General features: G+C 45.7%; 9 protein-coding genes across 9 annotated transcripts; 6 read left to right on the top strand and 3 right to left on the bottom strand.

The window, feature by feature from the left end:
- Positions 1–37: 37 nt before the first annotated feature.
- KUCA_T00005771001 (uncharacterized protein) lies at positions 38–1,534 on the bottom strand (the record flags this gene model as incomplete). The annotated part of the gene is made up of 1 exon (XM_022602307.1): positions 38–1,534. The coding sequence occupies one exon, from the start codon at positions 1,532–1,534 to the stop codon at positions 38–40; it is 1,497 nt and encodes a 498-aa protein (XP_022461761.1).
- A 591-nt stretch (positions 1,535–2,125) lies between these two features.
- On the top strand, positions 2,126–3,109 carry KUCA_T00005772001 (uncharacterized protein; the record flags this gene model as incomplete). The annotated part of the gene is made up of 1 exon (XM_022602318.1): positions 2,126–3,109. The coding sequence occupies one exon, from the start codon at positions 2,126–2,128 to the stop codon at positions 3,107–3,109; it is 984 nt and encodes a 327-aa protein (XP_022461762.1).
- A 585-nt stretch (positions 3,110–3,694) lies between these two features.
- Positions 3,695–5,491, top strand: KUCA_T00005773001 (uncharacterized protein; the record flags this gene model as incomplete). The annotated part of the gene is made up of 1 exon (XM_022602329.1): positions 3,695–5,491. One exon carries the CDS (start codon positions 3,695–3,697, stop codon positions 5,489–5,491), a length of 1,797 nt encoding a protein of 598 aa, XP_022461763.1.
- A 566-nt stretch (positions 5,492–6,057) lies between these two features.
- Positions 6,058–6,843, top strand: KUCA_T00005774001 (uncharacterized protein; the record flags this gene model as incomplete). Its single annotated transcript, XM_022602340.1, has 1 exon — positions 6,058–6,843. One exon carries the CDS (start codon positions 6,058–6,060, stop codon positions 6,841–6,843), a length of 786 nt encoding a protein of 261 aa, XP_022461764.1.
- Positions 6,844–7,491: 648 nt separating this feature from the next.
- Positions 7,492–7,846, top strand: KUCA_T00005775001 (uncharacterized protein; the record flags this gene model as incomplete). The annotated part of the gene is made up of 2 exons (XM_022602352.1): positions 7,492–7,716; positions 7,793–7,846. The coding sequence occupies 2 exons, from the start codon at positions 7,492–7,494 to the stop codon at positions 7,844–7,846; spliced, it is 279 nt and encodes a 92-aa protein (XP_022461765.1).
- Positions 7,847–7,972: 126 nt separating this feature from the next.
- On the bottom strand, positions 7,973–8,644 carry KUCA_T00005776001 (uncharacterized protein; the record flags this gene model as incomplete). Its single annotated transcript, XM_022602363.1, has 1 exon — positions 7,973–8,644. One exon carries the CDS (start codon positions 8,642–8,644, stop codon positions 7,973–7,975), a length of 672 nt encoding a protein of 223 aa, XP_022461766.1.
- Positions 8,645–9,228: 584 nt separating this feature from the next.
- KUCA_T00005777001 (uncharacterized protein) lies at positions 9,229–10,878 on the top strand (the record flags this gene model as incomplete). The annotated part of the gene is made up of 1 exon (XM_022602374.1): positions 9,229–10,878. One exon carries the CDS (start codon positions 9,229–9,231, stop codon positions 10,876–10,878), a length of 1,650 nt encoding a protein of 549 aa, XP_022461767.1.
- A 250-nt stretch (positions 10,879–11,128) lies between these two features.
- Positions 11,129–13,213, top strand: KUCA_T00005778001 (uncharacterized protein; the record flags this gene model as incomplete). The annotated part of the gene is made up of 1 exon (XM_022602385.1): positions 11,129–13,213. The coding sequence occupies one exon, from the start codon at positions 11,129–11,131 to the stop codon at positions 13,211–13,213; it is 2,085 nt and encodes a 694-aa protein (XP_022461768.1).
- Positions 13,214–14,331: 1,118 nt separating this feature from the next.
- KUCA_T00005779001 (uncharacterized protein) lies at positions 14,332–15,536 on the bottom strand (the record flags this gene model as incomplete). The annotated part of the gene is made up of 2 exons (XM_022602396.1): positions 14,332–15,349; positions 15,511–15,536. The coding sequence occupies 2 exons, from the start codon at positions 15,534–15,536 to the stop codon at positions 14,332–14,334; spliced, it is 1,044 nt and encodes a 347-aa protein (XP_022461769.1).
- Between the last annotated feature and the right edge of the window lie 54 nt (positions 15,537–15,590).

The raw sequence follows: 15,590 nt of genomic DNA on the forward strand, positions 1-15,590 counted from the left end.
CATTACGATCAAAATAAACTATATAACTTAAAAATGTCTAGCCCGACTTGGTTTCAACGGCAACATTGTCAATCTCCACTTCTGCAGAATGGTTGCCCTCGAATTTGTGGACGTTTCCAATCCTGACCTTGGAGTGGACAACACCGTCGAAGACCTCGTCAATCTCCTCTAGGGTCAAAGACTTAGTTTCGGCAAAAGTGAAGTAGATGATGGCAGCCTGTACAATGTTGTAGGAGCCATTGATCATGTAGAACTTCCACGATATATGGTCCAGCGCAATGGGGATCACGTACTGGTTGAAGAAACCGAAAGCGAAAGTCACAATCTGCGAGAAAGCCATTCCCTTGGTACGGATAGAGTAATTGACGATCTCGACTGGGTATGACACACACAGAGGAGTGAACGAAAACGAATACGTCACCGAAAAGAGATAGGCCAAAAAGATGAGTGCGTTGGTTCCGTTCGTATTAGTGCCATCCCCGTACACCTTCTGGAGTCCTCCCATGAGGAACAGACAAACAGCCATTAGTATGGTAGACCAAAGCAAGATTGGCACACGGCCCAACCCCTCGGTGAAGTATGAGCCAGCAACGGCAAACACCAAGTTGCAAATCTGCAGCACCAAGTTGAGGACGATCTCCTTGCGGGTTGAAGTGATTCCTGCGTTTTCCAAAAACACACCAAGATACGTTCCAACAATGTTGGAACCACATAACTGCGAGAACACACCCATCCAGAAGATGATCCACATTCTCCATCTATTGCCCTTGGTCTTGAACATGTCCAACCAGCCGATGCGGCTCTCCTTCTCAAACTCCAGGACCTCTTTGATCTCAGTGTATTCGGCCTTAACCAGCTCAGAGTCGCGATCTCCGTTGGCGTGGAATCTAGCAAGCACATCCAGAGCCTCTTCGTCTCTACCGACAAAAACCAAAAACCGCGGCGTCTCTGGAATGAATGGCAAGACTGGCACACTAAGCAACGAGGGGATAATTTGGCACAATGAGATAGAACGCCATGCCCATGAGGACTTGATAGTGTAGGTTCCAAGTGCAATACCAGTGACGATAACGGCAGCGAAATACCACGAAGCCATGTAGATTCCGGTCAAAAATCCACGATCCTTGGGATGGGCCATTTCCGCGACATAAGTGGGAGCCGCAACCGCATTGACAGTTACAGCGATTCCGATAATTATTCTTGCACAGCAGAACATGGCACGGTTCTGTGCAGCAGTCTGCAGGGCAACCCCAAGGTACGTGATCAGTGCACTGGCCAAAATACCTCCCTTTCTTCCACACCATTTTTGTTCAATAAGTTGACTGGCAAAAAAACCACCAACAACAGAGCCAATGTTAATCGAGGCGCTGAAAAGCCCTTCCATGCTGGAATTCAGATTGAAGTAGTCGATGTACTGATCGATGATGTTCACATTGTTCATCATGGATTGGTCAAAACCCATAGTACATCCGTTCATGATGGCACAGTAGACTGCTATAGCCATGAGCACCTTGGAATTAACGGAACCAGACATTTTTGTGAACGGTTGCTAAATTCCAGTGCAGACGCTTTGATAGCAACTCCGATACGGCTGAGAACAGGAGAGATCTTCCTTCTATATATACGCGGTTTCTTCAGGACCTGTGTAGCCTGTAATTGGTAAACGGAGTCAGACGATAATTTAAGACAGAACCAGGATTCCTACCCCTATCTAAGGCTAAAGGGGGGCGAAAAAGGTAGCAATTAAGCATAGACGGCTATCTCCACACGTTTGACACTTACAAATTAGGGGCGATGAGGTGCGGCTTGCCGGCCGGGATGCCGTCACGGGTGATCCTCCAAATTTTCCGGTGAATATGGGCCTGAACCGTCTGTTTTTCTAAGGCCAAAACTGATCGTGATTGGTTGTTCAGGCGCCGTGGAGTGGGCTCAGGTGGCTCGGGATGACTTGCCTACCGCGATTGGAAATATTGCTTTTGGGGCGGCAGGTCATACCGTTTTGTCTTGCTTGGACCCTTCTAATCGGTCCTTTTTGGATAGCGCCCCTTTATATATCCTTTATCATCTGCTCTATCTGCTTTTTCTCATTCTTCGGCCCCTTCATTCATCACGGAACGTCCTTCCAATGACAGTTGCAAGTCCCACCAGAAATGCGATCATAGATTGCGATCCTGGTATCGACGATTCCACGGCTCTGCTTCTTGCACTGGCGCCTGGAAATCTTAACGTTCGCGCGATAACAACTGTTTCGGGAAATTTGATAGCCAGCAGATGCACTGAGAATGTCAAGAAGATCCTCACAATGGTGGAAAGGACGGACGTCCCTCTGGGCCAAGGCCCGGAGAAGCCTTTAGTGAGACCTTATCCAAGAGATCCATTTTTCCACGGGGATGACGGAATGGCAGATTTGGATATGGAAGAGCTCAAAATGGAAAACAAGTATACCCAGGATATTCACAACGCTACTGACCTTATTATTGATACTGCCAACAAGTACCAGGGCGATATAACGTTCGTCGCACTTGGACCTCTCACCAACCTGGCTCTTGCTTTGATCAAAGACCCTTCTTTGCCGCAAAAAATTGGCAAGGTGATCATCATCGGAGGGTCTTTTGGGTTCAATATCTGCGAAGGTTTGCATGCTACTGGTGACAATCCCGTTAGTGAATGGAACATCTACGTGGATCCAGAAGCTGCAGAGATTGTTTTCAACGCGGGATTCGATCTAACTGCCATTGGAATGGACATTTTCTGTCAGCCATCCATTGCGATGACACCAGAGTCTCACAATCAGCTTCTGGCTTCCAGCTCTGTGGCTGCGAAGTTTGTGACTGGAGTTCTTGCCTTTTTGCGCAAACGTGGCCATGGCGATTACTGTGCCTTGATCGACTCCTTGGCCGTCGCGCTTGCCATCGATGCAAGCATCATGGAGACGGAAGAGGTCAGTGTAGCCGTTGAGACCCAGAGTACTCTTTCATTGGGCCAGGTCATTGTTGACAGGAGAAAGAACTTCAAGTGGACTCATCTACCGACGATACAGGCCGCAAAAACCGTGGACGGGGCCAAGTATCTGAAGTTGCTGGTAGGAAGTTTTCAGGATTCTGAATAGGAGTGGATAGACGCAAGATTGTTTTTCTGAATGATAGAAGGTTTGTAAACTCTAGATAGAATGAGTTAGATTTTGATATAATATTATAAAGCTTATGCGGAATAGAATTGATAACTACTCTGTATACATTTGCTCCCCAACTGAGTATATGGCAGCAGTGGAACTTTGGTATGATTTCAGATAAATTGGCTGATTCTCTACCTATTTCATACAAGGTTCTCATCAGATATGTAAAGTTTTACATATGATTTATATATACACTTCAAAGACTTTCCGTGCGCACTCCATGTATGCACACGCATACACGCATGCACCTACCCATACACACTATGTGAGCACTCTAGTGTCAATAAATAAACACCACATACGTACAGATCAGCACAGAATTATTACAGACGCTATATGTATGTCGATATTTATACCGTGAGTTGATGATTTGACTCCATGTTTAGTCACCTCGTCCTAAGCCAAATTGGGAGTGCGGCTACATCATGCAGGATGCACTACTTTGTGCATTGCTTCATCTACCCCATAGAGCTCGAACACGGGTTCTTCCACCGCCCCGACGCAGTCCACCCGCTTCACATGGATATCACCAATAGTTACAGCGAGGGACCCTCACAAAAAAAGAGGAAGCATGCCCTGATACGCGCATCAGTGGCGTGTGTTCAGTGTCGGAAGGCAAAGGCCAAATGCGTGCATCTTCCATCTAAGCGGAGCTGTGTGCGATGCGACAGGATGAAATTATCGTGTTCTCTCGCAAGTCTACAGATTGGAGTATTAGATTCTGTGGATCTGGGTATTGCTGCCTCTCCGGAGCGTGACGATGAAATGCTGGTTACGTTGACAAGAAAGGTAGATGATCTACACCGTGGAATGGCCCACTTGTTAGGCCAAAGTATGAATGCGGCAACATTTCCAGCCCAACCACCAATCAACGCTATATCTGCTGCTCCGGCTATAGTCCCGGACGGAATGGCAATGGGGAACAAGAAGCCGCAAGCAATCGACCTGGACACCACTTTTTTCAATACGACTCCTTTCAGAGACGTCAGAGAAGTGTCTTCTTTTTACAGCTTGCCATTCAGCCGAGAATTGGTTTATGACATCCGGCCCGATTTTGAAAGGGAAAGGCTATCCTTTCAATATGACTTGGTGAATATGGGTATTGTTTCCCTCAAATTGGCCAAGGATTTGGTTACAGTTTGCAATGAGATGTATGGTAAATGGACTTCGTTTCCGCAGGATGTGAAACCAAAGCAATTGCTCGAATCTATTCGGAAAGATTCCTCATTGTTGCTTGCCGTGTGCTGTCTGCTTGGACTGAGGCATTATGACGGTGTTGTCAAAAGGATAGGCTTGGATATGCAGATATTGGGTGTTATTTCCCAAATTCTTTCGCTGAGTCTGCAAAATCTTCCACAATCAAAGCAGTTCTTGCAATCTATGGTTTTGCTCTCTGCGTACTCGCTTTCATGTTCTAAGGGCTCTATATATTTTGATGGTTGGTTCCTCTCTGGATATGCTTTGCTTCACTACATTACCAGAGAAATGAACCTCAACTTTTTGTCAGAAAAGTTCAAGTCACATCCTGAAAGAATGAACCACTTCAGACTTTGGAACCATTTGGCTCTGATACATCTATCTCATTGCATCCTTTCTGGAAGACCGTGCCTTATAGATGAGCTTCGTCTGGATCAATGCCGTGAAATCCTAGATTTAACGCTGGCAAGAAACTTTGATGCCAGGGTGGTGGCTAAATTATCGATCCTACTAACCCTATACAATTGTCTCCAGTTTCATGAATCACTGGAAGATTCAATGGCAGAACTGGATTCAACCTGGAACGATTGGGAATATCTCTGCGAACAGCAACCTCTGGGCCAATTCATCGAGCTGACTTATCGTTTTGCGCGACTTATGCTACTAAGAAGAGAGTTTATGGTCAAGTTCTCAAAGAGCGAAGATTTCATGATACATAGATCGCGGTCACAGGATATAGAGTCTCCTTTGGCACACGCTGACCCTGTCTTTGGAGCGGCTACACTGGGTGCTTTGTTGAACGAGATACTGGAGGAATCCATAGCTATGCTTACCATTGCTTGTAATTCCAACTATGGCGAGTTTTTGAAGTCGGCAGATATGGTGAAGTTCATGACTGTGTACTCTGCCCTGATCTTGATCAACACGATAAGGCAAGGATTCAACAGCAATGATTGGCTTAGTTCTTCCGCTCTTTCCAACGCAAAGACGAGTATAGATGACTGTATCAGGCTTTGTGAAACTGTTCAGAGAGATTTGAAGGTCGGTGAGGAGTTCATCAAAGGGCACATTCTGCTCATGGTTAAATTCGGCGAAAGCATTCACGAGCAAGAGATCTGATTAATGAAGAAAATAGTTTATGATTGGGACCTGTTATCGTAGCTCATTGGTTATTTTTGTTGAAACCCGCGCATTTATGCCGCTTCCTGTTGATACTGTTTTTTTCTAGCACCTGTAAAGCCGATCGTTGCGAGATACGCGGTACGCGGCACTCGGGTGAGCGAGCATGTAGAGCAATATAGTCACCTCACACACAAAATGGACCTTGATTCAGCGGCGTGGCGCAGTGGAAGCGCGCAGGGCTCATAACCCTGATGTCGGTAGATCGAAACTACTCGCCGCTATAATTTTTTTTGCCAAATTTTAGGCAGTTGCTGATAATCTTGAAGTAGAAAGAATCAGTTCCTCAGACTAGTTGTTCAATTTACCATTAAAACAGTCATTGGACCAATAGCGTTGAAAAAAGGTCGTGCGGCTCATGTGGCGAGAGAGAGATGGGCTTGCAGTTGAACGGCATATCCAGGACAGTCAGTTAGTTGTGCACATCATCAACCTCAGGCAACACCACAAATACGCTAATTATCGTCAAAATAAACCCGTGACTGTGTTGATTGTGATCAGTTTCAATGGATCCCCAAGCTTTGCCGCCATATGCTCCTACGCCAACGTTGTCAAGGAACATATCCATCAACCTGATCAACTCCTCCAGGCTGCCTTTGAACTCTGAGATACAGCTATACACATCGAACAAGGAGAGAAACTTATATGAATCGCTGGGCGAGATATATTCCATCATAATTGTTCTGAACTGTTTGGAAAAAGCTTTCATCAAGGATTCGCTTCATTTCGAACACGGGGTTGATGGTAATGACGAATACACCAGAACCGTTACGCGATTGCTAAACCAGTATATGGTTCTTCTCAAAGATGAAGATGTGAGCAGGGAGTTTGGTTCACTTGAAAAGTTTTGCCAGGAATACAAGATCGACTGTCCTCTGGCCAAAAGTCGAATCAACATTGGAGTTCCTGCTACAGTGGAGCATTCCATATCTACCAGGAATCTTAATGCCCAATCCGGTTCACAAAGTCAGGTTGGAATTTCTGATTTGAATGGAGGAAATAGATCGGCACGTGCGGTGGCTGAGGCAACTGGCAACTTCATAACCACCATGGATGCTGTGAAGTTGAACTATCGTACTAAGGACCAACTGCATCCCCTTCTTTCAGACCTAGTTACCTCCATCAATAAAGTCCTGAATGGGAAAGAATTCGATGGCCGTTCCAAGCTCATCAATTGGTTGATAAAGCTGAATAATCTGGGGATCAATGACCAGCTAACCGATGATGACTGCAAGCAGTTATTGTTTGATCTTGATGTCGGCTATAAGGGCTTCTATACAGAGCTGGAGTGAAGATGTTCTTGTCGGGTACGTAAGAACTATTTTTTTCGATCCTTTGAAACGTTTGTAATGATTCTTATGTTTTCTTCACGACTGATAAATCACTGGCATGGTGCAACTTGTCTATAGAAAAGAAGATGACACTTCTCCCGGCTCATTCCCTTTCTTTAATAAACCTGATTCCAGAGTATTCAGGTAATCTGTACTCTGAGAGGATCTAGAAACCAAACCAAAACTTTTGTTGATGTTCTTTTAAATCATATTCCTCATTACTCTGAAACTGTCGTGCGCTCGCAGATCCATAACTATATAGCTAGAAAAATATCAATAACGAGGTCCTTCGGGACATTTGGTCAATTTGAAACAATACAGAGAAGATCAGCATGGCCCCTGCATAAGGATGACACGCTTTACAAAGAGATTTACCTATTTTTTTGCCAAAAGTTCGCATCACTTGTTTCCTTACCAGAACGGGCCTTTTTATTCGAATTATGAAAATTTACCTGTCTTTAGAGTGTTCACTCACCTGCTTTAAATTTCCCGGTGTTCAAATCCAATAATTGTTGAGCTCTACACTACCTCTTGGTCTCAAGACAAGACACGTCAAGTAGGTTCACACTCTGTCCTTCTCGTTTCATTTTACTACAACTACTCACAACCATGACAAGATTCACAGAGACTTTACTGGCAATCTTCACTGTGACTGCAATCTACAGCAGTCTGTTTGTTGGTGTGATACCTACCCCCAAGACCTTCCACGACGAGGTGTTGCCGGTGCTCCCATTCTGGGCCTTGGTGGCCTTTGGAGCCTATGCTCTGGGTACTCTTGGATGGGGTGTCTTCACGTTTATTGATAAGGAGGATAAATACAAAGAGCTGTTAGAGGTATGTGAGACTTTGAAATTGAAATGAATGGATTTTCATTATCAGAAATTATTTACAGTTACTAACCCCCAACCAGGAAATCAAAGAGGCCAAAACGTTCTCGAAGAAGAACGGGGTTGATGTCGAATAGTTTGAAGTTTAGCAGAACATTAATACAAATATGCGTTTTGTGATCAGAGTGTAAACGGTGTTCATGTTGGTGGGTGTAAAATGGCTGGACGATATGTGCGTGGCTTTGAACCTTCTATGACTGAATTTATGTAACCGGCTGGTTTGCCTCTCTTGTCTCTCTCGCATTCTCAATCGGCCGATCATGTGCATGTTTCTTCTTCAACTTATTTTCTAGTGACACAAAGGCACTCAATCCTAATGGCATTTCTTGAGGCTGGTGAGGTGTGGCTTTAAAAGAGGCAAGCTCTTCAGGAATATACTTGGAATCCAAGTATGCCGGTGGGGGGTCAAAGTCTACGGGCCATTTCTCCTTCACGTTGTCGCCTTGTTTCTGAAGAGCCTCTACCGCCGACTTGGTGATGGCCTTCCAATCCTGCACATCTTCTCCATACAACTCCCACACACAGTTGATACAACCACTCATGCAGCAGTTGTCAGGCTCGATGGGCCGTTTCGGCACCTTGACGCCTGCGATATTTTTGATAATCCCCCTGTAACTCACGTCGCGACGTGACGATTTGAGACTCTTGTTCTTGGATGTGGCGCTGCCGAAAATCGTCTCTAAATCAACGTTGTCGGCGTCCTTCTTGCTCCTCGTATCAAAAGTGAGTGATTGTGTTTCTATGGCTTCGGCGTCCGATTTGGCGTGGCGCTTTACTTCCGCGGCCAATCTGTAGAATTCATACGGGTCACGTTTTGTGGACTGACATCTTGATGCAAAGCTTCCAAGAGGTATATGCCGTATGCGCGCAAACATCGTGACCTCCTGAGATGGTCTCGAGTTGAAAATATTAGGCACAAATCAACAATAACGGAAACGAGACACTCTGTGAAAGTTTCAAAAGAGTCTCGTTCTGGGTGTCTTCGAGAGGAACGTCTGTAGGGAGTGCAAATTTGGGTCGTGGCTGTGATAATTTGTACTACAAGGCCGAAAAGGCCTTCAAGGCAGGAATAAGCCAGTGAAAAATGACTAGAATTCGAAATGCAAAGTTGGGCAAACCTTGTCGTGCATTTTTAATATGATCAGCTAATTTTGTTTTTTTGAAAGTTTGGTGATTTGTTCTGCGTTGCTCAATTCCGTTGCTGTACAACCTGCCGCACCGTCTAAACAGGCCTGCGGCGGATTATGAAAGTCGTGCGCCAAAGAATTTAGATCTTACATACATATTGATGTGATGGCAAAGAGTATGTTGTACCCTTCTCCTCTGTTTACCCAGAGACACAATTGTTCTGCTTTGTGGAAATAGAATATCATGGTGAGTTCCAATTTGTATCCTAAGCTTCCATTCCGCCTTATAACTGACCCCTTTTCAGCTTCTCAGATTCAGATCCAAAGACGGAATGTTCCGAGTGGAGACCGCCGCCTCCCAGGATTTTGCAGAGGTTCTCCAACAGTTGAGCAGCAAAATTCCGGACATGGATGCGTCATCCCTGTCTATCTCGGACAAGCCCAGTGACAAGGGCAAAAGTGCTTTGACATTCGTCGGGCAGACGGTTTCGCAATTAAGTCTCAAAAACGGTGACTTGTTGTTTCTGAGTTACTCCAACAAGAGATCAGATGAGACTGCTCGGGATTCTGCCTCTGTTGCTCTCAATGGGGTTGCCACAACGAAATCTACTACTCAATTACCGGTGGATGACTTATTGGACAAGCAACAAGGGCTTATCAAAAGGGGAAGAAGCACGTTTTGTAGACACACCGAGAAAGGAATGTGCGAATACTGCTCGCCGTTACCACCTTGGGACAAGGCATATCAGGAGGAGAACAACATCAAGCATATATCATATCATGCCTACGTTAAAGAGATGAATGCCAATGTGAATAAGAACGATTCCAGCTTCATTGCTCCTTTGGAAGAAGAGACTTTCAAGATTGACAAGCATTGTCCCACGGGACATTCCCCATGGCCCAAGGGCATTTGCTCAAAATGCCAGCCTTCGGCGATCACGCTTCAGCAGCAAAGATTCCGTATGGTTGACCACGTGGAGTTCACAAACAGCGAAACCATAAACAATTTTATCAACAGCTGGAGATTGTCGGGTACCCAGCGGTTTGGGGTTCTTCTAGGAACCTACGATGTTTATGATAAGGTTCCTCTTGGACTCAAGGCCAAAGTTGAGGCAATCTATGAGATTCCTCAAATTGACGACGAAGACGGAATCACACTTCAGCAATGGGATAACGAAGAACAAGTCTTGGATGTGGCTAAACGACTAGGCTTGGTGCCAGTCGGAACAATCTTCAGCGATTTGACCGATACCGGTGCTGGAGATGGTTCTGTGGTGTGCAAGAGACATAAAGACTCCTTTTTCCTCTCGTCTTTGGAGGTGATATTTGCGGCCAAATGGCAGCTCAAGAACCCCAATGTGACCAAATGGTCCCGTTCGGGCAAGTTTTCATCGAAATTCGTCACGTGTGTGGTTTCTGGAAACTCCAAGGGCGAGATTGATATTGCATCGTACCAAATTTCGCAAGCTGGAGAGGCTCTCGTCTCAGCAGACCTGATAAGTGCTTCTACTCATCCAAACGCATGTTTCATCAACGAACAGACAGATGATAGATACGTGCCGGAGATCTTCTACAAGATGGTGAACGAATATGGAATTCCCGTTAAGAAGAGTGCATCGCCATGGTTCCCAGATGAATATCTCATTGTGTCACTCACACATGGGTTCCCCCAGGACTCTTCTTCGGCAAGATTCCGTTCAGAAAAACAGTTCACGATAGAAAATAGAGGCTTTCTGGGTACTCCTCAAGGACTACGACAGGCTCTGGAGCTCATTGACGTGGATGGAGGCGATTTGAATACGTCCAAGCTGAGACTCCAAGACTTCCATTTGATTTCGTATCTGCTCTCTCTCGGTGTTCTTAGCAGGGCCGAGGAGGAGCTGCTGATTACAGCCACCAGGCCCGATGAGGGGACAGAAGAGGCTTTCTATGAGCTACTGGGTAGCCCTGGATGGGGGACGTTAGTTACTATGGCTGAGTAAGGAGACACTGCATAGAGGAAAATGGATATAGAATGGTAACATATGAAAAAGAAATCTTTACCCTCATCCTAATTGTTACTACCCTCTATAAATGGAACTTATCCCATTCAAACAGGGATATCCAGAACCTTCCAGAAATGTCGTGTACCTAGCACCAAACCCATTGAAGAACTTTTCAACTTTTCTCCGACATTAAACAGGATCAATCCTCTTATTCACCAACTCCTCACTTGATATAGACAACATAGAAATGAGTATCCCACTTGGTGTCGACTTAGGTAATAACAACTCCGTCATCGCAGTTGCCCGCAACAGAGGTATTGACATCGTCGTCAACGAGGTGTCCAATCGTTCTACGCCTTCCATCGTTGGGTTCGGTGTCAAGAACAGATCCATCGGTGAAACCGGAAAGAACCAACAGAATTCGAACCTCAAGAACACGGTCGAGAACCTGAAGAGAATTCTTGCCTTGGACCCAGCCTCGCCGGACTACGATGTTGAGAAGCGTTACTTCACTTCTCCTTTAGTTGTGAAAGATGGCCAGGTGGCTTCCCAAGTGCGTTTCTTGGGCAAACAAGACGAATTCACCTCCACTCAACTTGTGGCAATGTACCTCAGTAAGATCAAGGAGACCACTGCTAAGGAGACCAAGGGTAAAATTACCGACATATGTCTTGCCGTTCCAGTGTGGTACACGGAACAGCAGAGACGTGCTGCTGCCGATGCCTGTAGAATTGCAGGTTTGAACCCCGTCAGAATTGTCAACGAGGTGACTGCTGCTGCTGTTGGTTATGGCGTCTTCAAGACCGATTTGCCAGTTGAAGAGCCCAAAAAGGTGGCGTTCGTGGATATTGGTCATTCCACCTACACGGTGTCCATCGTGTCCATCAAGAAGGGTGAGCTCAAAGTGCTTGGATCCGCTAGCGACAAGCACTTTGGTGGCAGAGACTTTGACCGTGCAATTACTGAGCATTTTGCCGACGAGTTCAAGTCCAAGTACAAGATTGACATTAGAGAAAACCTCAAGGCCTACTCTAGAATCTCTGCTGCCGCCGAGAAGCTCAAGAAGGTGCTTTCTGCTAACACCAGTGCTCCTTTCAACGTTGAGTCTGTCATGAATGATGTTGATGTTTCCTCTTCCATGTCCAGAGAGGAATTGGAAGAGCTGGTTGAGCCACTCTTGCAACGCGTTCACGTCCCTGTCGAACAGGCTTTGGCCGCTGCTGGTCTCACCGCCGAGGAGATTGATACCGTCGAGATCATTGGTGGTTGTACTCGTGTTCCATCCCTTAAGGAGAGACTCTCCAAGGTCTTCGGAAAGCCTTTGTCCACCACCTTGAACCAGGACGAGGCGATCGCCAAGGGTGCTGCTTTCATCTGCGCCATGCACTCGCCAACCTTGAGAGTTCGTCCCTTCAAGTTTGAGGATTGCAACCCTTACTCTGTCACTTACTACTGGCAGAAGGATGCTGAAGAGACTGATCACCTTGAGGTTTTCCCCAAAGGCGGTCTTTATCCAGCTACCAAGATGATCACTTTGTACCGTACCAAGGACTTCGAGGTCGAAGCTAGATACACGAACCCAACAGAACTTCCAGAAGGTACCAGCCCATTCATTGCCAAGTGGAAGTTCACTGGTGTCGAAGTCCCTGCCGGTGAGGACTCTGCTGTCTGTAAGCTCAAGATCAGAAACGACCCATCCGGATTTTTCACTGTTGAATCCGCCTACGTTGTTGAAGAAAAGGAGGTTGAGGAACTCGTTGAAAACCCAGATGCCAAAGAGGGTGATGAGCCTGAATACCAAAAGGTGAAAAAGCTTGTTAAGAAGAATGACTTGGAAATTTCTGTCGAGGGTTATGCTCTTTCCAGCAAAGTCTTGAACGAGTTTGTCGAGAAGGAAACCGCTATGATTATGGAGGACAAGCTCGTTGCCGATACCGAAGACCGCAAGAATGCTCTTGAAGAGTACATCTACGAGCTGAGAGGTAAGCTTGAGGACCAGTACAAGGATTTTGCTTCTCCAGAAGAAAAGGAAAAGCTCACCGCTATGCTGGCCAAGACTGAGGACTGGTTGTACGATGACGGTTACGATTCCACAAAGGGAAAGTACGTCGCCAAATATGAAGAATTGGCCTCGATTGGAAACCTCATTAGAGGTAGATACCTGGCCAAGGAGCAGGAAAGAAAGGACTCTTTGATGAGCAAGCAAGAGGCCAAGAAGACTGCAGAGTTGGCTGAGAAACTCGCCGCGGACAGAGTTGCCAGAGAGAATGGCACTGAGGAGCCCAAAGTTGATGCCGAAGGAGATATCGACATGACTGAGGAGCTCGATTAAGTTCTCTGATTTCGTTTCATATTTTATAATTGCTTTATTCTGAATATAAATACAGTATGACTGGGTTAGTAAGACTTGTTGAGTACATTTTCGGAATTGGCGTGATTTGCGGAGGGTTGCTTAGGTCGCAGCGGTTTTCCAATGATCAGAATTTCCAAATCCACCATTATGTATTCATTGATTATATCTACATTTGGTTGTCTTTATATCGTTCATACTATTAGCGCGGGAGACTATGTCGACATTCAGTTGCATTGAGATCGCAAACACATTCTTCGAGTGGAGCATTTCTTGTGATATGGTGTTGTCATTGTTATTTGCTGGAAACTGAAGAAATATCAGTCTTACTCTTCAATAGCGGCTTTTGTTGTTGCACCTGAAGAGACATCCAGCTAGCATGTACTGCAAAAGAAACACATTTCATGGAGGATAGGAGAATTGGGAACACCTGACCGTTGACTGGTGTCAATTTAATTCCATTGATGAAGGTACTGATGGCAAGTGCCGGAGCAAGAGGACCCCAGAAAGTTCCAAAAGCTACATGACCACGAAACCTTCAAACACCCAAACTAGTTGAAATACCCGCAATGAGAAAGCAAAAGAACGCCAATTTCGATGCCATATTCTCTGTAAAGAACACCTCCAAATCCAAAGGAGTCTAGGGTTTTTTCATTCCAGGATGTCTAAAACCCATAGAATGAAAATACATGTCTCAAAGCTTCAGAGAATCTAGCTGCATCGTTCAAAACTCAGTTATTAGCCGCAACTCCCCTTGTGCATGCGGGGTGCTGGATGCCTGCTGCAAGCTCAATTTTGTGCTGTTCACCTGTTTTCTATACCTCCTGCATTTCCTTGAGGTAAACCGCAGACGCCCCTCGCTGTAGACCAAACATCATCATATACTAGATAAAAACTACAAAGCAAGAATTAACATTGAAAAAGCATAATTATATTGCAGGATGAGCATGCTCACTAAACTGAATATGATGAAGCAGAAGAGTTTCATCGAAATAAACTGGAAGAAAGTTGAATAAGTTAATAAGTCATGAGAATGGAAGCAGAAGAGAAGGGTATGTCGAATAGAATTTGTGAATCAAATTTTTTTGAAGATCAAGAAATCAAATAACCAAAGCAAAAATAGCGGCCAAAGCCAGAAACCAGGACGAGGATTTCAGAGAAGATCCAGATCCTTCAAACTGCGAAACGGCAGCTGTTGTTGATGGCGATGGGGTTTGGGTCGAGGTAGTTATAATGGCCAGAGTTGTGGTCACAGCCCCTTGTGCTCCCTCAGTTGATGATACAATAACGGTTGCAACAATTTCGGAGGCTCCGTTCGTGTAAGAGCCAGCAATGGTTGATTCTGGCTCTCCTGAAGAGCAGAAGCTAGTGACTGTGACCGTTTCAACTGGTTGAACCTTGGTAACAGTCACTGTGGACTCGATGTCTGTGACCGAGGGGAAAACAGTTGATGCACTTTCGGTTGGACCAACAAACGATGTTATCGTCTGAACAGGAACAGTGATCACCTCGGTCTCAGAAGCTCTGGTGATTGTGGTAACAAAGACACCAGTGGCTAGTGCAGACGTGGCACCAACTGTTGACGTAACAACCACAGTCTCGATGACTTCAGTTGCACCCGTTTGGTATGAGCCAGAGATTGTGGACTCTTGCTCGCCTGGAGCACAATAGCTAGTGACAGTCGAAGTCTTGACTGGTTGGACCAAAGTAATCGTCACTGTGGTCTCAGTATCGGTGACGCTTGGATAGACAGTGAGGGCCGTCTCAGTTGGACCAACATATGAAGTAACGGTCTGGCAAGGAACAGTGATAGTCTTGGTGACAGTTTCTTCCGTTAAAGTTGTAACGTAGGAACCAGCAGGGAAGGTTGCGGTCACAATCACAGTCTCCGTCACTATAGTTGCACCTGTCTCATAGGTTGCTGGGACAGTCGTCTCGGCTTCACCTGGAGAACAGAAACTGGTTACAGTAACAGTCTCAACTGGCTTAACAATAGTCACAGTCAATGTTTCCTCGGGACCGGTTGGTCTAGAAGGAGTCAATGTACTGGTTTGGTGGCCCGGTTGGAAAGATGTCACAGTCGTCACCCCGTATGTAACAGTCGTTGTGAGATCCTTGCTTGTAACTGTAAAAACAGTGGTATCAAATGAGGTAGCCGACGAAGGCACCACAGACTCAGCCAAGAGCGAAGTATGCGTTGAAATCACAGTTAATGATGACAACGAAGTCCCTGGAGAAACTTGAGCCGTTGACAAACCAGATGAGGACGATGTACTAACGGAGCCAGGAACGGATGAAGTGCCATACTCAGTCGCGCTCGAAGATGGAACACCTGATGAGCCAGCACTCGAAGATGGGA

This window comes from Kuraishia capsulata, genomic scaffold (assembly GCF_000576695.1).
Source record: "Kuraishia capsulata CBS 1993 genomic scaffold, Kuraishia_capsulata_scaffold_7, whole genome shotgun sequence".
In the NCBI taxonomy this organism is placed as follows: Eukaryota; Fungi; Ascomycota; class Pichiomycetes; order Pichiales; family Pichiaceae; genus Kuraishia; species Kuraishia capsulata.